This window comes from Cololabis saira, chromosome 11, assembly GCF_033807715.1.
Source record: "Cololabis saira isolate AMF1-May2022 chromosome 11, fColSai1.1, whole genome shotgun sequence".
NCBI lineage: Eukaryota > Metazoa > Chordata > Actinopteri > Beloniformes > Belonidae > Cololabis > Cololabis saira.
In genome coordinates, this window is record NC_084597.1 from 25,648,271 (window position 1) to 25,674,072 (window position 25,802).

Genomic DNA, 25,802 nt, shown 5'->3' on the forward strand with positions numbered 1-25,802 from the left:
TGTAATTGCGACATCAAAAACAATAACAATATGGAGCCAGCTCACATGCTGTTCCATACCTGTAAAGCTGGGCATACACTGTGCAATATTTTAAATCGTTTGAGACTGCCCCATCTCACTCTAATCCTCCCGTCGAACCTCTGTTACTGGAACTCGAGGCCGGTTTTGGGGCAGGGGTGGGCTGTGCCCACCCAAACGTGCGTCCTGCCCACCCGATCAAAGGTTATGGGGATCCTTTATTTTTTTATAATATTATATATATAAAAAAATCCCAAAATATCTGTACCGTTTCTGATTGGGTGGGCACTGCGCATAATTTTTAGACATAACAATGAACGCATACCGCAAAAGTTGTGGCTCGGCGGAGGGACCCGGCGTCCCAGCAAAATGAGAAACAGAGAAAAATTTTCAGAACAAAACCACCAGCAAACTAACAAACCAACCAACAAAGCTCAGAGTTAACAAAACGAACCAGCAATGAACAACTGGCAGCCCCGCTCTCTAACCTCTCCTCCTGATGAGCTGACGGGCTGCAGGTTCAGGCTCACAGCACGACTGAAGGCTGATTTATGGTTCCGCGTTACACCAACGCAGAGCCTACGGCGTAGGGTACGCGGGGACCCGCGTATGTGGAAATGAGAGTCCGTTGTTTGGGGAATTTTTTTTTTCCCCGTTTTTTTTTACCCCGGAAATTTTTTGCTAAGACCAAAATCCGCAGAATTCCGCGGATCCGCGGAAGATTCTGATACCTGCATCATATTTTCATTAGGGCTGGGGATCGATTCAAATATCAAGAATCGATTCGATTCCGATTTTTAAGATTCAGAATCGATTATCACGCTTCGATTCGATTCGATCCGATATTGATTTGGGTTACTGTTAATAAAACTGTTTCTTTAGCTGTTGCATGAATTATATGACTGTCTAGTTCTGCAACATATTTATGCTAGTATTATATTGAGATTCAACAGCAAGTATTGGCAGCTAATAATGCTGTAAGGACCAATCAGCTCCCAGAATGCTGATAGAACTGCTTTCAGAAACATCGTGTGGGGCAGAATTACCAAACAGATTCAGGGCAGAAAACAGAGGACGAAAATCGCTTTTATTTTTTCCCCATTTATGAGAATTTGGTTTTTAACATTAAAAACCAAATAAGCAAATGTAACCCCAAGACAGTATATAAAGCAAAGAAATATAGACAATTTATGCAATTATAACGGAAAACTTTAATATTTTCATACCTTTAAACATATTTAAAGGCAAAAACATGGCACCAGTTATTCTCGTGTCCAACAAAATATTCCTTTTTTGGGCATAAACAAAAAAGTACCAAAAGTTGTAATGTAATGATGAAAAAAAAAAATATATATATATATATATTTTTTTTTTTTTTTTTTTTTTTTTTTTTTAAATCGATCTTAAGACATATGAATTGATTTTTAGGAATTAATATGAGAATCGATTTAAAATCGGAGAATCGATCTTTTCAAAACAGGCCTAATTTTCATTATCATCATGTACTTGGACTAGGGATGGGCGGTATGGACTAAAAAATGTATCACGATCATTTCTGGCATTTATCCCGATAACGATTAAAAATTACGATAAAAAAAATACCAATTCAACTCCACCTTTGTAACTATAAATCTATCACCACATTCAGTCTTTGGAGCCCCCAAATCACTGCTCTAAAAGAATACTAAATGCTACTAAACTACACCAATTAAAATGAATTGATAAAAACAAATTAAATGAGTCCACCTGTGCTGCAAAACTGGAATGACTCGGATCCGCCATGTTTGTTACACAAACACGTATCAACGGGAATTTATCCATCCTTCCTTCCTTCCTTCCTTCCTTCCTTCCTTCCTTCCTTCCTTCCTTCCTTCCTTCCTTCCTTCCTTCCTTCCTTCCTTCCTTCCTTCCTTCCTTCCTTCCTTCCTTCCTTCCTTCCTTCCTTCCTTCCTTCCTTCCTTCCTTCCTTCCTTCCTTCCTTCCTTCCTTCCTTCCTTCCTTCCTTCCTTCCTTCCTTCCTTCCTTCCTTCCTTCCTTCCTTCCTTCCTTCCTTCCTTCCTTCCTTCCTTCCTTCCTTCCTTCCTTCCTTCCTTCCTTCCTTCCTTCCTTCCTTCCTTCCTTCCTTCCTTCCTTCCTTCCTTCCTTCCTTCCTTCCTTCCTTCCTTCCTTCCTTCCTTCCTTCCTTCCTTCCTTCCTTCCTTCCTTCCTTCCTTCCTTCCTTCCTTCCTTCCTTCCTTCCTTCCTTCCTTCCTTCCTTCCTTCCTTCCTTCCTTCCTTCCTTCCTTCCTTCCTTCCTTCCTTCCTTCCTTCCTTCCTTCCTTCCTTCCTTCCTTCCTTCCTTCCTTCCTTCACGCACGTTGTGCGTGGATTTAACGCAGAACCATAAATCAGCTTTACACAAAAACATCATCAACGGGAATTTATCGTTTTTACCGCGAGATGACAAATTCTTACCGTGGGGAATTTTTTTGACGGTATATCGTGAACGGTAAAATATCGCCCATTCCTAACTTGGACTTATCTCTTTCCAATGAAGTTGTTCCAACTCGCATACGACAAATTAATTTTTACTTATCTCCATTTACACTTGAAATATTAGACACATTCAACTTTGTCCTCATAATGTATGGGGTTGGACAGATAAAATAGTAAAGAGAAATAAGAGACGAAAGTAAAAATGAACCCCATACATCTGCTCAGATTGTATAATGTCCTTTAAAAATAGTCCTTAGAAAATAGTGTAATGTCTATTGCCCGTTTTACACCAAAAGTAGTATGTTTCTATCTTGTTTTGTTTCAATTCAAGTACACTTACTAAAATAAGCCAATGATATCTTTACACATTGCCCACTGAAGTGTGTTTATGTTCAGAAACACAGAACCGTTAACTCCCAGGGGATACATCTGTAAAGCTCTGACAACACGAGGGGAAGGCATTAGGCTTTATCCTGCAGACTGTGAGGTACCACAGTTACTGAAAAGCATCATATATGACCTTGATTTCTTTTTCAACCAAACAGCAGATGTCGGCTCTGACACACGCACGCACGCACGCACGCACGCACGCACGCACGCACACACACAAACGACTCAGCATGGCCTGCCAACAAACTTCCAAACAAGTGAAAACCATCAGCCTAAACTCGGGTTGTTGCTTTCATCTTTCAGAGACTTGATGTGAGAAATGTATCCACTAGTAAGACTTTAGTTTATCTACAAAAACAGATTAAAGTTAGTTGTAGTCGCTTTTGCGGCCGTAAGAGCAACACCTCAACATGATCTAACTGTAACTGTCAATTGAACACCTTCTCAAAGGTCATACATTTTTGGTGTTTTTGCGTATTGGGTTTTTTAAAGAGTGAAAAAGGCCCTGTGCTGTCCCCCTTTAGAATGGAAGCGGAGATTGTTCTAGGACTCTGTGTTTAACCACAAAATATTTCAAACAGTACAACTTATGAAATCAAAAGCAACTTGTGAAATCATGTTTGCAAATGAGCAAACTATAAAATAAATAGTTCTGAACTTGAAGCATTCCTGTGATCTGTCATCTTCAAAAATACTTAATTAAGAGTGCAGCAGGCCCACATTCAACTGAGGACACCAATCTTTCCATCTTTACAGATGTTTTGTGGAGGTGTGGCAAAAAGTGGCACTGATCTAAAGCCGTGATTCCCAACCCCCGGTCCCCGGACCGGTACCGGTCCGTAGAGCCGTTACTACCGGGCCGTGGAATGGCTTGTGTTCCGATCATAATTAGGGCTGCAACGATTCGTCGACGTTGTCGACAATCAAAATTGTCGGCAATTGTCACCAGACGTTTTTTCCCAATGGAGTGAGGCATCTTACTTCACTTCACTTCATACAATCTCTGCCGAGAGCAGCGCTGCACGGCAGTCTCAGCCTCAGCGCAGCTTTTTTTCTTTTTTTGCGTCTCAGCGCAGCTGCGGGTAACAAAACTTGGCACTGGCGGTTCTAGGATTTTTCTGAAACAGGGGCCATTATGGGGCCAAATGTAACCTTCAGGGGCCAACAACAGTATTAAGCCCCTTTCACAGAGGGCGCAAAGCGGCGACCGCCGCCGGCTTTCCCATTCATTGTGTATGTGCTACCGCGGCACAAGAGCAGCGCGCTCTGCTGGCGAGCTTGGCGGCGCGGGAGAGGCCACCTGCCACGGGCGTTTCACCTGCCTGCGCCTGAATTGAACATTTTTTTAATTTCACCGCGCTGTGAGGGCATCTCGGTGCGACCAATAGGAGAGAAGATGGTTGTCATCCCGCTGAGGACCCACTCCCCAACAGGCTGTCAAACTGCTCCCTGTTCAATCTGAAGTAGACCTGGTCATCATGGAGCTGTAGCTCCAACGAGCCTGGATTCCCCCAAATCCTGTCTTCTCATGAGGATTTCATGGACCCTCCTTGCTGCTGCTGCTCGTCTCCTCCTCAGAAGAACTAAAGCCAGCATCCCCCCTGAAATAAAAACGGTCAAAATCATCCCCCCCTGAAATAAAAACGGTCAAAATCATCCCCCCCTGAAATAAAAACGGTCCTAATCATCCCCCCTGAAATAAAAACGGTCCTAATCATCCCCCCTGAAATAAAAACGGTCCTAATCATCCCCCCTGTAAAACTGTCATCCCTCCTTTCCATCCCTTATGTCATTTCATCAATGAATGTGGTTTTACTGCAATTTCAACATTTAGAGTCATCACCAGAAAAATAACTCATTTGACAATTTTAACCTGTTTCAAGTCAATTTTCACTTGAAATAAGTAGGAAAATCTGCCAGTGGAACAAGATTTATCTTCTCATTACAAGCAAAAAAATCTCAGATTTTTATACTTATTTCAAGTGAAAATCTACTTGAAACAGGTGAAAATTGTTCTATTTTTCATTGAAGTACCCATCTTTCTCGTGTTTATTATCATTTGCCACATAATTAAAGCAACCTCATACTAAATTTAAGAAAACAATTTTTACATTTTTTTGTCATATAATTTCATCCAAATCTTGTATAAATCGAAATGTGTTTGTTTGAGTGGCAGCCCTGTCATGGCTTGGCGGACAATAAGTTCTGGTACCCGACCAGACTGAACAGCGCCATGCACAGGTGCTGCAGGTTAGGTACAGTCAGCTGCAGAGATGAGCGGACCTCAGCAAACCTCCATGAGTCGTTTCTTTACTGGTTGTTCGAGTAAAAGAAATAGTGATGAACAAGTGGAAAATCCTACCAAAAAGAAAAGCAAAAGCTTTAATCGCAAGTACGACATTATGTATATAAAATATGGATTTGTTGCAATTGGCGATTTGGAGGCGCCAAACCCACTTTGTATTTTATGTGGAGAAACGCTCGCCCACGAAGCAATGAAGCCATCTAAGCTTCAAAGACACTTAAATACAAAACATCCTTCTCTCAAAGACAAACCAGTGGATTTCTTCGAAAGGAAAAAACGTGAGTTAGATTTGCAGAAGCAAGTTTTAAAGGCCACAACCTCAGCTAACGTCGCTGATGATAGCCTGCATTTTAATATGCATTGTTTTTTTCTAAAATATTTATTAAAATTGACATAAATTGTCAACCGGTCCCTGAGCTTTTTGTTTATACTTCTGCCGGTCCTTGGCTCAAAAAAGGTTGGGAACCCCTGATCTAAAGGACCCAGCAGCTCCTGGTATCATTTAGCTGTGTACACATCTCACTGCGATAGCCATGCTAATGTATGCTGCAGGAGATGCATTCTCCCGTAATGAACAAAACTCAATTTTTTCCACAGTGAAGCTCTGTCAAGTAACTCAAAAGCAATAAGCCGAGTAAGTGAGTATTAAGCTTCCCAGGAGCCAAAATCAACTATTACCTCAACAATGGGAATCTTGAAGAAATGAGTTTGCTTTGATCACTTAATTGCCTAATCAACTAATTGTGGAAAATGTGCAGAGGGAAACTGTGACCGAGGCCCCGAGCTATTTTTATGTAACTCTATCATGACACGACAGTTAATTCAGTTACATAACCAGCTATTTTGAGTCATTATTATCATAGCTTTAGCGATAGCAACTTTTTTGTTTTACATTTATTGCAGGGGTGTCGGACTCCAGTCCTCGAGTCCACCCTGATTTATTGTGTCTCAATCTGACTTTTCTAACTCCCTGAATTTTTCTGTAATGCCCTCCCTCTCATGTATTGAGTAAAATCTCTCAAGATCTACAGATATTAATTAATGTTACTCAAATTTAACCTTTGTGTCAAGCACCACCATGAAATAAAAATTTGACAAATTTAGATTTCCAGTTTGGACAAATTCAGTTTAAAGTTGAGAAATCTTCAGAGATAACGTTTTCTTGACCTGTGAACTCTGTGGCCTGTGACCGGATGACCTGAGTTTGATGACTCTGTACCTGACACCATAACAAAACAGACATCTCATATTTACAACCAGAAGTTGGTATGTGTTTTAAGACTCACACTTAAGTTTCTGTCCCAGATCTGGATGGAACCATCTTGGCAGCCCGCTGCTATGAGCTTCCCATCACGGCTGTAGGTGCAACATGTAGGGATGACCTTCTTCCCCTGAAAGGAGCGAGGTTTGAACACAGACTTGTGTTGCTTTTCCGAGTTCACGTCCCATGTGCGAACAGTGCTGAGAAGAAAAGAAATTGTATTTGTATTCATGAAACAGTTACAAGTCAGTCATAATATATCTGTCTGTCAAATCCCATTTAATCAATAATACCACCCAAAGTTATAACAGATTACACTCAAACAAATGCAGGGTGCCCTTGGAGTTTCTCATGAACATGAGGTTGTGCAGCTCTGTGTTGCAGGGTGAGGGATTTTGCAAACAGGACAACAATAGATCAGTTTGACAGGTATGCCTGAAGCTTCCATGAAATCCTGATTCCCTTTCCTACATCTGCTGAACACATTACACAACCTGGAACAAAATGCAGACTTTTCAGATATGCGCAAATGTGGGATTTGATTCTAAACAGCTACAAAAAACCTAAGCTGATGGAAACCCCTAATGGTTACAGACTTGTATATCAAACATTGAATCCAGTGTGCTGAGTTAAGTTTTGACATTTAAATCTAAAGAATGCAACATTCAGATATAGCATATCTAAGTCAATGAAAGAAAAAGGAAAAGAGCATTTCTCTCTTACACTGTTGCCCTTCTGTTTGGCTGAATCATCTGCTAAAATACTTGTTAGAAATTACTAGCTATTTAAGCCAGAGTAAAGCTTCTGCCTACTCTTAATCAGACTGAAACAAGGTGGAACATTTCTCCTTTGACTCCTTTGCCATAATTTTCTTTCATGAGGATGTTTTACACAGTTTCATCTGATCTAATCTAAACTTTAACAGCAACTTCAAATAATGTAGCTATCGCTAAATGAGATTTTCAGTCATAAACTCACTCTGAGCTTATATATTTAGCTAATAGTTAAATCTAACACAAAAAGGACCAAAACAAATTGTTAAAAAATAAAACGTTGACACTGCTTTGAAAAAACAAACAAGACAGATGATTCCTGATGTCACAGAGAAAGAGCTCACCTATCAGGGATGGAGGTCATGGTGACTTAACCCCACTCATTCATTTTTGGAAGACAAAAACGTGCACACATGTTTAGCCAACCTCTGATATACCTGCATCAACACTTATGTCAGACGGAGTACATCCCAATGTGTCCGTGACCCACTGCTTGTCTTACTGGGCATCTTGACCTTTGGGTCATGGGGCCAGCAAAGGGGTGTAAGCAGACAGGCAGAGCTGCTACTAAGATCCAGGCAATGATTCTTTTATGGCCAGCAACAAAGCCAGACACACAGACTCAACTGTGTTTGGAAAAGTCTTACAATGTGATACAACAGTTAAAAACATGTGGTTTGAGTGAGAACCAGCAAGGGTCAAATAAAACTCTGTTTGATGCATAGTTTTGTTTAACTCCATGTATTACCCCCTTTGGATGTTTATAAAAATAAAATGTCCTGCTGGACAAAACACACACACACACACACACACACACACACACACGGGACAGTCACTTAAACGTGTACTTAGTCCTAGTAATACGACTTTTTCCATGTACCATTGTGCAGCTTTACTTTGCGAACATGTTATCTTCTAAGGCCAGGGCTGATTATTTAAATGGCCATTAAACCAACCGGTTAATATGTCCACCTCTAAAATTATCCTCATATCCTCTATTTGCTTCTTAATAAAGTGACTGAAAAATACAATATTTGGCGATTTGAAGTAGAAGTTTTGATCCATTACAAATGCTGACTACTATAAAGTTTGATGAAATAACAAAACTAGAAGGAATGGCTAATAGCCACAGGCTGGATAACAAATATGCCCACCTGCTACCTCACAGAGACATCTCGATTTTGTTTAAAGAAGACTGTAAGCCTCTGTCAGGCCAATAAAGACAACATAACCTTTTGCACAGCACACAAAACTTGGAATGCTATTTATCATAAGGACTTTCCAAAACATGGCAGCGTAAGTTGTCAGGAGACTGGAACAAGAGCCCACCACAAGCACTGGAAACAGACTGCACACCGTCACTTGCCATGTAAGAGATGCTTATTTAGCAAAGCAGGGGAAGCTATAATTATTGTTTTGCATTTAAAAACTGCTCATTTAAATGTCAACGTACTGTTTCCCAGTTGGACAAAGAAAGTTTTGACAGGAAATTATGATTAAAGTGTTAGACCAGAGGAGGTGGTAGTTATTGAAATATATCAGCGATGACACAGTATGACTAAGACAAAATATAATAATAATAATAATAATAATAATAATAATAATAACAAAATAATAATAATAATAATAATAATAATATCTTAGCTCTTTCTGCTAACATATCTCTGTTTTCCCTTCAATCAGCAGTCTGTATTCTCGTACAAATGCTTCACAGACAGAGGGGTGAATGTAACAAAATGAAGCCCATACAACTTCAGTCATGCATGCACACTTTACAAGGCAGCACAGCCGTTCACACGTCAACTGAGGAGTGACAAACCCCGGGCCCCAGATTTTATCTGTTCATCAGGTATAAATAAAGGTTAAAGGTAATAAGCCCAGTAGGGTTGATGGTTGCTAGGATCCTTTTCCCAGATAACATGATATGGAAGAGAGTGCTGCACATCTTTCTCATGGTTGTTTATTGGTTGAATTCCAGTGATAGCAGGTTGACTGACTAACCGGAGCTTTGTTATGAGAGAGGATTAGTAGGGGAAGATTCACCATCTTTCACGCACACGCACAGACACACACGCACACACACACAGAAGCCAAAGAAGAAACAATGTGGCCAAAACACAGATGGACTGATACAGCAAGAGCCAACTCATTACATTTTACAACATTTTCTGGTTTCAAGCTATGGAAAAAAAACTATTTAAATTGTCTTATCAAAGCAGGTGAGGCCACACAGAAAAGCTGCCTTTATTTTCCAGAGGTTGTGTCTAGCAAACTCCTCAGAGTCAATCGCGCATTCATGTGATAAGATGCTTTCACACCTCCAAGGATGTAATCGTATATTCCAGTAGGAAAAGAAATAAGCACTGCATTAACAGTCCACACAAAGACCTAAAGGTCCCCGTCAGTCAAGAATCCAGCCAAGGCTGCAGACTGAACACTAAGGACTCCTTTCAGATATACTGTGTGCATTCTTAGGCAAGATATGGAACGCTTGCATTGCAAGGTGGGAAAAAGCTGAAGATGTGCTGAACTGTAAATGAACCCCATGTGTCCAACTGGATGAATCGCCCCAACATGTTCACACTTAGCTTGTGGTGCCTGTCCTCACTTTTCACCCCTGTTCTGTCGTACAGATCACATCTAACAATGATGGCCTTTTCCTCAAAAAATCTAAAGTAAGCTATCACCACACATTTGACTGACTTGAGTTACTTGGCAAGATGAGTGTGCTAGAAATTACCAATAAGGACATCCAGGACACTAAAACCCTTAATGCAAAAAAAATCCTAATTCTGAGTTTTTATTATTCTAGATCAGGGGTATTCAACTAGATTCGGCCGGGGGCCACATCTGCAAAAGGACTGTATGGAGAGGGCCGCACAATTTGAAAATGGGGGGGGGTTTCAAAATGTATTTTGCACTCAAAGACGAAGACTTATGTAAATATAATACATTTGTATTATACATTTGAATATATCTAGTTTACATATGAATTATGTATTAATTGTCTCCAGATTTAGTAATTGTGAATGTTAAATATAATATTCAGATAAAGAAATATTATTTTGAATGCAAGTTCATTTTGAAACCATGCATTGTGCAAACTTAATGAAGTTGATATTGACCTACTTTTAATAAAACACGCCATAATGACAAAGCACCACTTTCCACCAAGATTTCCTTATTTGAATATTATATTAAGCATTGAGCACAACCCTTTTAGTCCATAGTAGCCAGTTATAAAAATATTATTAAAAAAAAAAAAAAAAAAAAAAAAAAAAAAAATGTTTCAACAAACACCCCCTTTTTTGAAATATGACCAGGGGCCACATAAAAGCTCCTGGCGGGCCGCCAATTGAATAGCCCTGTTCTAGATGCTCACTAACAACACCCAGAACAGGATACATGTCCATTGGTGTTTGGTCTGTGCACAGGCAAACAATTTAATCTTCTACAGTGAAGGAAATATAAAATGCCATTTGGGTCTCCTAGTTCACTGCTACACGTCTAAGTCCAGCTGCAGCCCTGACAGAAGGCCAGCACGGAGGGAATCCCTGGCATCTGAACCTCTTGGAAATATTCCTCAAATGTGTGTGTTTTTTGTGTACACATGCTCAAATGTGCTTCAAGACTCGGCAGAAGAAACATGTGGCACCAATTAGAAAGTCGTCATTTGTCCTATCATCAGCTCTACTGGTCGGAATTTCAGTCACAAAATATAGAGCACAGTATGATTCTCACAATTCTCCTGGGTACTATAAAACTGCATTAGTGAAATGGAGGATCAGCAACACCTTGTCTTTTAAAAACACAGATGGAGATCCTTCTACAGCCTTAGTTATACTTTGGTAACCATTTAAACAGTATGGCTTATTAACAATAAACACAAAATATTGTAAGTTTTAAAGTTTCTAGTGTACTGTGTCTCAATCATTAGAAAGCATTGCGGCTACAGAATAAAAATACACCACTGACACAAAGTCCCAGGCTTATTTTTAGTTTACTTCCAGCCTGGCCCTGCCAACGAATTGCTTTTACTAAGAGAAAACCCAGCGCACACTGCCTACACATTCTGAGAAGTAATTGTATATATATTTTTTTTGTTATTAAAAGAAAGCCTTCCGTCTCTCAGAAAAGACTTGTGTAGACTTAGCTCAATGCTCTAATAGGCCCCCTTGGATCAAACGTTGTTTTGCTCGGAAACATTGTGCCATTATATACTTTCAAACTCAATCAGAATGGCAGAAGGATGTGAAATGTTGACACATTCACACTAATGTGGAAAGACATATTTCTTCTCCCAGCGTTCTACTAAAGCTCCATTCAACCCTTAGTTTGCAGGAACAACCACCACCACCCTGCTGTTGTATTGTCAAACTGCCTCATCAGTGCTTCCCTCTCATCCACTTCCTCTCTTGGGAAGTGAAAAAAAAAGTCTGGGCTAATGTCATTGTTTAAGGAGCTAGCTCTTATGAATGAGATTCCACACAACCGTAGGGGGGCAGATCTTTAATTAAGTAACTGGGCGGTCTGGTGATTATGTATTATAATCTATTCAAATAATCACAACAAAGACTTTCTAAACCAACAGAAAGAGGCAGAAAAGCTTAGGTGTTGGTTGGATTTTGATGTGAACAGAGGCAGCAGCAGAGACACATTGGTACCATTAGTCTTTGCAGAATCCACTCATTCAAAGGGTTGCAATAAAGTGGATGGACCAGCATACATTATTGGGTGGTGAGGGGAAGAAAGGGAGAACTTTTTTTCCCCCAGTGGCCTATCCATAATAACTGGAGCATTAATAATCCATGTAGATTGACATCCTGGTTGTCCACAAGGTTTTAGTGTCCAATGTCTGGTGTTTCATGATGAACACTGTCATAGGTATTTTTCATGTCCTCATGCAGCTGCAGAATACAATTTGTATTAATGCATATGCATGGCAGCTAAAAGACAGCTTTTTGTTAGGGTGCTCTATCTGAATATGTCCAAAACGTTAAAGCGGGCACGAATCACAACCCATGCGCCCCCCTTATTTCTTTAAAGTACGAGTCTGAAACAAAGCAGATGGCTGGGCGTACTGTGACCACACGTTTTACAAATTGGTTCAAGCTCTTAAGTATCCTTTTTATAGTCTCAATGGTGTCTACTATAATTTCAATGAAATGTACACATCTGGTTGCTTGGTTATTTATTTATTTATTTTTTTGGGGGGGGGGTCCCTTCTTTGTTAAAAACTGGCAAAATAAAAGGAGTTGTGCGTAAAAACAAATATACAGTAAAGTGATAATGGGTGTGTAATTTCGCACTGAAACCCAGTGTTTACTCTGTTATTAAAACCTCTGTTTCTTTGGCATGGTGATTAGATTTGGCATTAGATTTCTGTTTAATCACCAAGACCGCTTAAGAATAACAAGCACACACATTACGCTTAACTTCCCACACCTAATTCCAGTTAGTCTAATTTAGTGATCTTAATTTAATCTTCATGGCACGCACTACATTCTGAATGATTTGTCATTTTCATTCAAGTCAGCTGCTGGATTTTAATCCCTACTGTTTTTAGCATGAATATGGTCACACAAATATCTATTCATGCTAAAATAAGGATGATACACATATATTTAAAAGACTGAAGGATTAAACACGATTAGTATTATGTAGAAGTTTCTAAAATAAAAATGTCATCAAAACTACTTGACAATCATTCAGATCAACAGTAGATCTACATGTGGGATTGTTTTCTCTTTCGTATTTTGTAAAACAAAATGTGAAATGCACCCAAAGGAAACAATAAAATCTCCAATGCTGAATTCTGATCATGACAGAACACAGTTAAGTTAGGCGTTCTGTAGCCCGTTTAAACCTGAGTAATTCTTGCATTACAGCCAAAAAGTCAGTCCTATGTTGTACATTGTGCTGCCTGTTATGTACAGAGCGATTCTTGGGCCCAGTCCCAATACACCCACTTCCCCTACTTTTCAGCACTACCCCTAAATTTTGCGCGTTCCCGTGAGGGTAGTGGTGTCCCAATTCCTCTTTTCATCTAGGGTTAGTGGGGAAAACAAGGGCTAGTGGATATGGATCTACCCCTACAGAGCAAGGGTTTTCAGATGCTCACTAGCTGACCCGAGGGCTAGAACAATTTCCCAGAATGCTTTGTGTCATCATTTGCAGACTGAATCAAAAAAAAAAAAACATGGCGGACATTTCTTATTTTTTAGTGATTAAAATCAATATTTTGAGTTAGTTTCTGCATAAAAAAATGCGTTTTGATTACATTTCTAGCGAGAAATATATATTTTACTTTCATAATATTCACACACAGTGAATGTATTTAATCACTCGCTTGCTCGTTGTTGCGAAGTCTTTTTCAAACCTCGCCAGAATAAAGGCTGATATATGGTTCCGCGTTACACCAACGCAGAGCCTACGGCGTAGGCTACGCGGCGACGCGCGCCGTATGTGCAAACGTTACTACGCAGTCGCTTACGTACCCGAACGTGACCACGCAGTGAAGTAACGAGTGGTGCCCCAATCCCTAGGGAAGATTACAAGGGCCCTACTCATTTTTAGGGTGAAGTGGTAGTGGGTGAGGGCTAGTGGTAGAAAGTAAGGGGTGTATTGGGATTGGCCCTTGGACTACTTTATATTTAAGGTCCTCTAATGTTCTGGGAAGCTACTATCAGCCTATACTGATCTAGAAAAAAGAGCCTTCTTTTTATGAAATCAGCTAGAAAGTAAGAAACTACAATTTAATAGGAGAAATATATCAAGAGTACAATGGTCAAGGCTCTCCACCCTAAAAATCAACACACTCTTCTCCATATCTGGGGCTCAGGTTGCTGTGTTGACCAGCTGCTGCTGTGAACTGTCCCCACATGTAGCTGCTCTCTGCCTGTGAGTGGGTCCCTCTGCGCTCCTCTCCACCACACAGCAACACCCAGAGCTAACGTGCCAGGGGAGGATTTCCAGAGACTCAATAAGAACTAAATAAACCAACCTCCACATCTGGGAGAGCAGTAACAGGGGTAAACACTGGGATGTGGCTCAGCCACAAAGCCAGCCCTCGTTTCCACTTAATGATGATAGCTCTGAGTTTCTGCACTGCTGCCTTTCGCACTCACTTAGACGTATAACTGCGCTGTAGCTCAATCGCATGTTTTTACACGCAAATATTTCTGCACACCTGGGCTAGAGTTATACATCTGCAGCCACACAGGTCTAATGCTGTCGTTAGGAGGCAATTGCATGTTCATATTTATAATCTGCAGTTTTGGCCAAAATCAATGCACATAACTAAGAAATAAATAAATAGATGCACCATGTGTCAATGCACAGCTGTAAGGCTGGCCTGCCCTTTTCAGAGGCATAGATTGAACAAGAGGACTCCCTTCTGGTGAAAGAAGAGATATCGTGCACCGGCTAATTCATTACTATTATCTATGCTTGATATGCATGTGGGAACAGAGGGAAAGATAGTTTATACTTCTTTGAATTAATAAAAATGTTGCACAACTATCATTTAAGTGGCCAACAGTGTCAGAAGAAAAAGACACTAGAGATGTAAGAGTGTACTTGCATTAGATTCCCAGTAAACAGTACTTTATAATGAACATAATACTTATTTAGAACTTACCCATCATTGGAGCAGGTCATAAACTCCTCTTTAATCTTGGGATGCCAGCAACCACAATTCAACATAGCTGTGTGGCCCTGAAAAGAGCATAAAGTGACAATGAACAAACTATGTATTTTAACAATTACAAAACTGGGGGCTGAGGCAATTGTAGCTTTTAATCATTTTAATGTGTTGCACACACCCATGTTTATATTGTTTAGTGTAGATCCGGTCTGCTACGAGAATATTCACAGTTTCCTTTTGCCCTGCAATGTTTTTCAAGCCCATGTAACATTTAGAAACACAGCATAAGGTTCATACCCATTAGCAGCTGGTGGAAAAGAGGCAAATGTTGCCAGGCAGAACAGACATCATTTATAGTTACACAAAGCACACAAATGATGTGAAAAGACTGCTCTTTGTCACTGTTAGCCGTTGCCCTTTTTCCCCATATAGCAAACTGTTATGATCAAGGCCACCGGTTAGATGATGTGACAATGTATTTTTTATCCAAGTAGTGTGAAGTGGATGGCAAATGTGAGGCCTTGTACAGCAGAGAGTATGTACACTTAAATTGATTGTACTGTAACACAGACTTATGTCCTCCAAGGACACAGACCTTTCATTGTAGTTGAGCCAGTTAAAGTCTTGCATTGTGACACTGCCTGCTGCACAGCCTCAAACAGTGAGCTCCTTGCGCAGTTACTTTCCTCTCATTTCGTTTTACATTTCCTCTCCTGGACGAGTCCTGTTGAGAATTACTCATAACAAATGATTTCAAAGTAGGATAACCTAGAGGGAGGCCTCCCTGACTGCCAGGTCAGAGAGGAACACTTCCATGTGCTGGGAAGAGGGTGCAGACATGACATATCACTATTTGACAGGATGCACAAGAAAGCAGAGCCGTGCATGAGCAGAACCTGACCAAATGACATTGGTATGTGGGGATCAGGAGGAGGGCCTGCCTGTTCACTGTCAAAGATTTTAAACATACCACTTTAATAACTGATTAAGTGGAACTGCTTACACCTTGTGGTTTTATGACTAAAAAGGAATTACAAATTGTGACACTGTTACATTTTAGGGAGAAAAGAAACACACTTAAAATAAGATGGAGTCAAAGCTCAGATGGGCTGTGAATGTCTTCAATGCTTCCCTTCCCTGCTCTGTTCAGTTGCACGAAATAAGCAATTATCCATCACAAGTGCTTCCCAATTAGGATGAAAGAACCACTGCTTCCCAAACAAACTCTGTTCCTCCTCCTCAACAGTTTGGGACATCCAATTGCCAATGACTAAAAAGAAACAAACTTAAACTGATACTGTCAGTAAACAAAAGCATGAAAATGCTAAACAGAGCAAAGAGAAAAACCCTTCCTGACAACAAAATTGTATATCTGGGGAAATGGGCATGCCCACGTATGTTACTGCTGCAACTGCTATCAGCACAGGCTAAACTTGTTTCTGGGTATGTTAGATCTAAGCTGGAAGGACAATTGATTATTCAAACACTGGAACTGGGTTCTGGACAATTTTGACAAGATGACAACATTTTAAACTGCCAAACATTCTTTGGTTTCAGCTCTTTTGATGTGAGCATTTGCTCATTCTCTCTGGTTTTTGTCTTTGGATTGGAAGTGATGGTTGAAGAAAATCGTTTGAGAAGCACAGCTTAAGGAGATCTGTGTTGAAAAAGGTTTTTAACCACTTTCCCAAATGCTATATACAAAGTCAGTTAGAAACAAACAAAAAAAAAATGTCATTGTACCACATGCATTCATAGGCAAATGTATCCCTAATCTCTCTGCACATAGTGTCATGAATCTGGGGGGATAGTAGTTGTATGTCAACATAGGAAGAGAACAGGAAGGGGTTTAATTATCACACGAGACCCAAAGCTAATTGACTGGGACACTATCAGCAGGCCAAAGCGCATTTTCATTGAACCAAGCTCTCCCATTGGCTCCAGATGGGACTGTGAAATGTAAGAGTGTAGGACATCCGGAAAACAATACTTGCAATCAATGGGCCTTCACTTCAAGTACCTCATACAGCTGGTATAAACCATGTCTAAATGCACATCAGCTGGCACAGATGTGTACTGACCACCAATGTGGCTTCCTAAAAAGTACACTACAACCCCCTATAATGGACATTTAATTAAGATAATTATTTGTAAATTTAGCTATATGAACCGCAACAGTCCTGAAAGTATTTGGAGTTCCTCTCCCGAGGAATGCCTCTGGTTTATCACACACCATAGACCATTATCCGCACACACAAAAGAAGCAGGCAAAGGACACCTTGCTACCATTATGAATTGGCAAGGTGTACCCAGAGAGTAGAAAAGGAGATCAGCCAGTCTGTGTTTAAAATTAGTTGAAACTGTTAGGCAGTGCTGTTACTATAGTGATGAAAACATACCCTCCCTGTCTTTTTTTATAATTAGGTACACTAGTGTAAGTTTTTGAGAGCTTTGATGTGGTGAATGGAATGCAGTTCATCCACTAGGAGTTAAATAAACATATTACAACAATTGTATTTTGATCATGCTGAGAAATTGGAAAATGTAGACGCATTGTACAAACTACAACTCCTGAGTTTTTGAGCTGTTTGACTGCACTACACTTTACACATGTTTCTAATAATACACCAGTCTCTGAGTACATCTGACATATTACTTACTCCAGATCATTACAACAGTGAGCTTATTTTTATAGTTTTGGCCATCATGAGATATTATTTTACTTTTACTAATGTTCTGTGCATAATTGATGAAATCTTGGAACACTGCAACCAGAATTTAAAAATGACCACCTGCCAAGCTACTATAAAATTTGGGATTTTGTGGATAAATAACTTGGGACCACTAAAGTGCATTTTTATTACTTTTTAATGTGCAAGTGTGTGTACTGACTGAGACTGGACCCCTTTTACACTCCTCAGTGAAAGAGATACTGATACTTTCACAGCACATCAGCATCTTATGTTTAGAGGGCATTTGAAGATGGAGTTCAGGTTCCCTCAAGGTAGTCACAAAGCTAAACTTGTGTGTGATGAGCCAGGATGGTGAAACGGACCGGTCTTAGTCACAATCCTGTTGTCATCTATCTAAGTACATATCGATGCTGAGCTGAGCTATTTCTGTTTCGTCTGTATGAACCAAAGACGTGCAGTGACTGCTTCCCAAGGTCATCATTTACACACCAGCCCAGTGTGTCATCTTCACATAGCAAAACAATTTTGTGTGCACATATAGTTTTTTCCTTTGACTGTATGATTATCATTCCAGTAAATCTACTTGGGCAGAATCGGACCAAATATTTTAGAACTTGTGAAATCATCCCATGAAGACACATATTTAAAGCTCTATCAGACCTTGATGCAGCTTTACCAGCTGTAAAGAAATGCTTCTATCTAATGTCACAAAACAATTAAAATGATGCTCAATTGAAAAAAAATGTAAATCTATTTTTTAAAGCATGATTACAATTATGTGCAAAACTTAAAAGCCCCTCTTTGACCTGTATGATTTGTTTGTGCATAAAACATAATGAAAATCTGATCGTCATAAATACGAGTATTAGGCAAATATAACCTCAGATGAAAAACAGCATAGAACTTTTTTTTAAACAAGATGGAATGAATAAATGACTGAAGATCATTATTTATCAATCAAAAATTAAGCCAAAATGAAAAAAAAAAACCCTATAAAATGATTTAAGAATATAAATTGTAGCTAGGCCCTGTCATACCGCATGACATGAGGAACTGGTCATCAGCTGGAGTTCAGACTTCTATAAAGGGTTATAAAATAATCTAAACTAATTGGAGTTCAATGCTCTACTTTGAGAAAGATTATTCACATTCCAGACAGTTGCCAATCTATCAGGGGTGAACGTCCCTACAAATTTACCCTAAGGACAAACCATGCAATGCAAAAAAAACAAAAAAACAAAAAACCCAAACATCTCTGACCCTACACCGTGCATGTTAAATGTTAATTGTGTTAGTGTCCATGCCAACCAATAAAAATTAAAAGATTGAACAAAAACAAGCTGCTTACAAGAGTTGCTAGGTGAACGCATATTTGGTCTGAAAAGAGCACGAAAACCGACATTTGCAAAACCGCATCTGAACAGATAAAAAATAAAATAAAAAATATCTGAAACAATGTCCTATGGACAGAAGATACCAAAGCAGAGTTGCTTGGCTTTAATGATTAATGGCATGTTCTGTAAAAGCAGAGCAGCATTTCAGTATACCCACTGTCAAGAACAACAGTTATGATGAGAAGATGGCATGTGGAGTTTTGCAGCCGCAGGACATGGAAATGTTGCAGTCGCTGATTTCACTAGAAACTCCTCTGTTTATCAGACAAATGTGAGTATGACTGTCCAAAGGTTAAAGCTTCTTCAAACTGGGTCGTGCAAAAGAACAATAACCTGAGGAACACCACCAAATCTACATAAGAATTGATACAAAATAAACAAATCAAGGCTATACAATGGCTTAGTGGAAGTCCAGACCTCAACCCATCTGAAATGCTGCAGCAGGATCTTAGGAGAGTTGCGCAAATGCAAATACCCCAAAACCCCAATGAATTCAAGACATGTCAAGAAGAATGGGCTAAATTTCATCCACATCGGTGGAATTGATCAAGTCTACAGGAAATGTACACTCCAAGTTATTGCCGAAGTAAATTAGATCCACAAGCTATTGAATCACCGCGGTAGTTGATATTCCCAGCAATTCCTTTCTTTGACTTCATTTTCAGGAAATAAAAAATCTTAGGGTAAAAAAGAAAAAATGTGTGTTGGGGTTCATCCGAGGTTGTATTTGCCCAATAATACAACCCAACACAATTTGTATTATGTTTTTATGTATGTTATTATGTTTGTTTTTTTTCTTTTTTACACAAAAGAAACAGAAAAATAAGATTTAAAGACTTAGAACTAACTTTTGGATATGACTGTAGTTGAGGAAACCACTCTGGCCTACCTTTGTGTTAGCCATATCCACAATGTACTGGTCTCCTTTCACACACTCCATGACATTGAAGCCGTCACGGTCCAATATTTTGGCCTGTGCATTGCCGGAAACCACCAGGAGGACATCACCAGTGATGCTGTACTGCAGGGCCTTGATCTGATGACTGACAGACAAACATACACAGGAGATATTTTGCTGTATATTGTATATGGTTTGCAACACAAAACTCCACCAAAATGGTGTGATATAAGAACTACCTTTGATCCTTGCTTTCTTGGATATAAGACAAGCAAAGAAAAAAATTTGACTCATGTAGAAATTTATCATTTTAGAATTGGCTAGACCAAAAAAGTCACAGAAGTCACAAGTCAATTATATCCAATTAAGATTTGATACGACTTACTTTTCAATCCAAGAGCAACAGAGCAGATCAGACATATGAAATATATGAAATATTTTGAAAAGGATTTCTAAAAATGAAGTTCTTAAGTAATATTTTACAACAAACTTAACATAAAACACTAAATTTACAACAAACCTTTCAGTGAAATATCTTTAGTCTTCCAGAAAACCTTTAGCCATTATTAATCTATGTATTGAATTGTATTTTACAAAGGAGCTACAGCTATGACAAAAAACAAAATTGGTGAAAATAAAGTGAGACTAATAAATGTTTGTTTTTTTTAAATGGCAGATAAGAAAGGTTTGCATCTTAAAAGCCTCAATAAAAAGCACCAATATAAATGTTAATTTATTGATCTATTGATGTTTTTATTTATTGATCTTTTTATTATTATCATTATTATTGTTGTTGTTATTATTATTAATGAGTATTATTATTATTATTATTAAGTTAACTAAAATTTCTTCTTTTTTTTTAAGTTTCTTTTTTGAGTCAAGAAAAAGGAAGAGTGGACCTCAGAAGTTTTCTGAATGGAACCCAGCTTGTAAGTAACCCAAACAAGTCCAAACAGGATCACAGTGTAATCAAATTAAATGTAGCGAAACATTTTGTTAATAAGGGGAAGCCTGGTCCAACTCAGACCACTGGTTCCCAAAAGCAAAAAAGAATTTGATCTTTGATGACAGCTTCAGTTAAACATCGAGTAAACACATGTGCACACACACACAAGGCTTAACCATCTGCTTCTAAAAGCCTCATTTTGCATGAAAAGAGAGGATGTCACAGAGTGAGCATGAGGCTCGATGAGGCTCAACAAATGTGTGCATGTTTGTGTGTATACTTTGGTACACATAAATGAATACAGTGTACTTGATGTTTTTTAGGAAACTAAGTTCTCACATGCTAAGCAACTGTGTTGACATTGCACATACCATTCACAGGGCTGCAAGGACCTGAAGGCCTGCAGAGACTGGTCCATCCCAGCAAAGTCCCAGAACCGCACATCATAATCATATCCACCAGTCACCAGACGGGCTCCTGAGGGGTCTAAGCCAAGAGCTGATACCTAAAGAGACAATTAGATTCCTTAAAAATAAAGTTTATTCATAAGAGCAGACACTTCAGAGGTCAATAAGCTATAGTTCAAAGCTAAAAATAGTTAGAATGTTAATCAAATAATTCACAACTAAATTGTTTTCATACTACAATCAGCTCTGGTTCTAGATACCAGACTCAGAACAACATTTACAAATTTTCTCCCTGCTGGACCACATTTAAAACAGACTCACAGCTGTTAAAAATCAACACTGAGAAGAATAAATAAATGGAACAAATGTTGCAGAATGTGGAGGTCTGCAACATTCAATTGTTTTACTTTTAGGTAAGCCATTTACAGATATTTCAGCCACACATTCTTATTCCAAATAAAAATGAAAACTCACTAAGACCTTTTTTATAGAGCCTGTAACAATCATAAATGTGTGCATAAATGTGTGCAAATGTGTTGCAAGAAAATCCTTACTGTTTTCGTGCCGTGCTGCAGCGTGATCTCATGAGTGTCTGGAACCCTTTTCACTGGATTCTGGGTCAGGTGGAGGTGAAAACAATGAAAAAAAAAATAAGGAGACAAAGATTTACTTAGTTATGCTTTTATAGTGTAGAATTTCATTCAGTAATAAATTATTATTATTATCATCATTATATGCACATATTTTACTTAAGTTAAACTAACTTGATCAGTTATGGACTGTAAATTTGTAAATGTACTTAGTCAGGTTATGTTACAGGTTAGGATCTGAGCTTTTTAGTACCAGCAAAAGAATTTTACTCGAAAACACCATACTAATATGCTACAGATGTCAGTAGCATTTGACAAATAAACAGTAGGATCCTGTTTAATACTACTCATATTTTCCTGTGCTGCCATCTTGTGGTGAAATCTTAAAACATCCAACAATACAGAACCCACTGGTGCTTTCTTGAGCCTTTTGACTAAAGAAAATGTAAAATTTCAATTCTCTAGTGTCTAGGTCCTGGTTTTGTAGATGCTCCTTCATTGTCACTGGACTAAATAGATTTGATTTTTTTAATGTTTTAACCTGGATTTTCCTGCAGTCAAAACATCTGAGCAAAGCCCACATTTTAAGCATGACAAGTTATAATCTGCAGTAAATGCCAACTGTTGCAGTGATTTCAGACTTACATCATCATCATCGTCATCATCATCATCTTCCCTTTCATCATCGTCATCATCATCACTGTGTGCCGTGCTGCCAGTATAACCCGGTGGAAGAGGTGGTCCTACAAGCTCATTGTCATTCTCATGACCTCCGTGTTGAGGAAGCACCGGTGGGCCAATAAGCTCTGAGTCTGAGTTAGAGTCTGACTCACTACTGTCACTGCTGCTCTCACTTTGCTGTTCCCTAAATAAGAAAAGTCATTGTCAAACAAAATAAGTCACCAAGACAGAAGAGTTGACATGTACTGAAATGATGGAGCAAATAAAGATCACAGTAGGCAAAAGACAAAAGGTCAGAGATCTCAGTGTACCTAAAAGACGACGTTGCTGCTTTGTGTGTAACTGGCATGGAGCTCTCCCCTTCTTCTTCTTTTTGAGTGTCCTTCTCACGTTCCTCTGAGATAAGCAACATTTCAATTAAAATGCTTTCGGACATGAAAAACATCGGACTAGAAAATTAAAGGACAAATATTGCCATCTTTCCCTTTCACATATACACAACAGAGAAACTGTTTACACTCATCATATGAGCCTGAGCACAATCCACAGGAGAGAAAGGCATGATGTAAAAAGTAAGGTGCAGAAATCCTGGTGTTGCGTTCAAGGCATTTAGTATTGCGTCAAGAGGGTGAACATCAATTTTCTCCTGCAATTGTCAGGTTCACAGTACACGTATAAAAACAGCTTTACACTCAAGCTGTCATACACTATGACAAGCGTTGACAAACTTACCTAACACATACTGACTCCTTTCAATAGCTGTTCGCCGAGTCTGCTCAAAAATGGCGTCCAGGTCAAACGTGCGGGCTTTCTTACCTACAGAGTTAAAATTAAACTTGTTTCATCTTTGCCAAAACATTTCAACAATCCATGTTTGGCAAAACTGAAAATGTCGGTATAAAGTATTGAAGCAAAAAAAGCCAGCATATAATTCATGCAGAACTTCACATACCAAACCCAGAGAATCCCATGACAGATCCAATGTCTCCATCACCACCAATCCTGCCTGATGCTGACGGAGATAACAGAGATAACGTCTGAATTATACATGTAAGAGTGGCAAGGCAAGGGCAAGGCAAATGTATTTATATAGTACAATTCAACACAAGGTAATTCAAAGTGCTTTACATTGACATTAAAAGCGGCAAGACATAATAACAAATAGGTAAGAATAAGAAAAGAAGTAAAATAATAAAAAGAATTTAAGAGTACACTTCAGTAAACAGTAATGTTTTTAGCCCTGATTTAAAGGATCTACAGTTGGAGCAGACCTCAGGTCTACAGGAAGTTTGTTCCACCGGTGAGGAGCAGAATAACTGAACGCTGCCTCACCTTGTTGGTTCTGGTTCTGGAACCACAACAAACCAGATCCAGATGAACCTCAGGGGTCTGGGAGCTTCATAGGAACTAACAGATCAACCATGTATTTTGGTCCAAGACCATTCAGGTCTTTGTAGACCAGCAGTAAGATTTTAAACTCCTTTGACTCACTGGAAGCCAGTGTAGTGATTTCATGACCGGTGTAATATGGTCCAGTTTCCTGGTGTTTGTAAGGACTCTGGCGGCAGCGTTCTGGATCAGCTGTAGCTGCCTGATAGATTTCTTGTTCAGGCCTGTAAAGATGCCATTGCAATAATCCAACCTACTGAAAATGAATGCATGAATATGTTTTTCCATGTCTTGTTTAGACAGAATACCCTTAATTCTAGCAATGTTTTTTAGGTGGTAATAGGCAGATTTGGTGATAAACTTTAGATGGCTGTTGAAGTTCAGGTCTGAGTCAATAATTACACCAAGATTTCTGGCTTGATTCGTAGCTGTCAATGACAATGAGTGGGTGATTTGTTCTCCTCATTTTGTTTTCTTTGCAGGGCAGACTGCTTTCACAAGCTGGGACACTAACAAGCTAAGGAGGAAAGTGTGATTAAAAAAAAAAACAATAACGACGCCCTCCTAAGTGATCTATTAAACCCAAAATAGATGTTTATGGACTTAAAATAGCCTTAGTACATAACTCTTTAAGACACATCGTTAATACAACGTGAGAGCAAATTTGCACGTTTAAAAAAAAGATTTTGTCTGTTAACAACTAGCAATGTTGGTGTTACAGACAACAGTTCGTTGTTAAAGCCTGATTAGTTTCAGTATTATGATTCCCATAGTTGATAGAGGAAAATGAACAGAACTACGGTAGAAAACACACATTTGTTTAAGTAGTAAAGCTAACAGAGTGAGGCTAACAACAGCAAGTGCCGTTTATTTTTAATGGGCTTTGTTTGACTTAACTAATATGACCAGACAACCGTCAAGTATGACGTTAGTCGAGCAGGGCATGAACATCGTCTGTTTAATACAGATACGAAAAGAATAGACATAAAAAAATCATCGTACGTTCATCCTTGTTGTTGGCGTCCATGATTTCAAATAAGAAGCTTGACCTTTGACTTCCGGAAGTTCTTCTTCCGTTTTAGCTGCGCGTCGCGGTTACGCGCGCAGTGCCGACGTGAACGCGCAGCAGCGGCTGTTGCTTCATTTGTTGAACTGAAGCCTGAACTCAAACTTTATGGACATGGAGTTGATAAACAAAGAGCAAAAGCTGCATGGTGACGTCATCGTCTATGAATTTATCATCAGAACACAACAGTTCTTAAAACAATACAACAGCTTTCTTAATTATTTGTCCGGTTTTCTGTCTGATGGAATGTTGCACATTTGACAAAAAATAAAAGAAACCATATCGGGGGGTTGCATGAATTTTGTTGGATCTTAAAAAATACGGTATACTGTATATCAAAAACCAAAGCACAGTAGTGAAACTCCGTGTTCAGCCAAAACAAAAATAGATCTCATCTTACATTCTTCCCTTTTTGTAAATGAAATGTCCTCATTTTATTTGTGGCACATTCAAAAATATGAATCTAAGTAATATAATCAGCACTAACGCAGCACAAACAAACTAGACCATTTTGGTTAATTTTGGACAAAGTTGGGGGCTGGGTGGACTTAGAATGAACTTTGAAATATAAAGTGATATCTTAAAAACTAAAGCAGCACAAACGAAATTTCTTTCTGCACAAACCAGCACTAACACAGCACAAACGATTGAGAATGTTTTCACTGAGTTTTGCGTGGGGTGGGGGGGGCAGCAGCTTCACGCAGGTCTGAAGTTTGAGTAAAATGTTCAACAGAGACTAGAGTTGGCAAGGAACAGACTACAGTAGCCTACAGCAACTTCAACGTATGGTTAAGAGTGATACAGTGGTACATTCATTAATATATGGCTCTATTTGGTAGATATGAGCTGCTGTTCATGTTTGAAATAACTT

General features: G+C 39.1%; 1 protein-coding gene across 1 annotated transcript in view; it reads right to left on the reverse strand.

Annotated features, from left to right (window-relative positions):
* LOC133455229 (WD repeat-containing protein 70) overlaps positions 1-24,914 on the reverse strand; it is a 54,201-nt gene extending 29,287 nt beyond the window's left edge. The window contains exons 1-10 of the mRNA XM_061734166.1: positions 24,868-24,914; positions 23,429-23,488; positions 23,209-23,292; positions 22,788-22,872; positions 22,441-22,660; positions 21,760-21,819; positions 21,170-21,303; positions 19,844-19,997; positions 14,862-14,938; positions 6,475-6,649 (exon numbers count right to left, since the gene is read on the reverse strand). Coding sequence (XP_061590150.1) covers positions 6,475-6,649; positions 14,862-14,938; positions 19,844-19,997; positions 21,170-21,303; positions 21,760-21,819; positions 22,441-22,660; positions 22,788-22,872; positions 23,209-23,292; positions 23,429-23,488; positions 24,868-24,892 — 1,074 coding nt within the window. The 5' untranslated portion in view covers positions 24,893-24,914. The remainder of the gene's footprint in view (positions 1-6,474; positions 6,650-14,861; positions 14,939-19,843; positions 19,998-21,169; positions 21,304-21,759; positions 21,820-22,440; positions 22,661-22,787; positions 22,873-23,208; positions 23,293-23,428; positions 23,489-24,867) is intronic.
* Between the last annotated feature and the right edge of the window lie 888 nt (positions 24,915-25,802).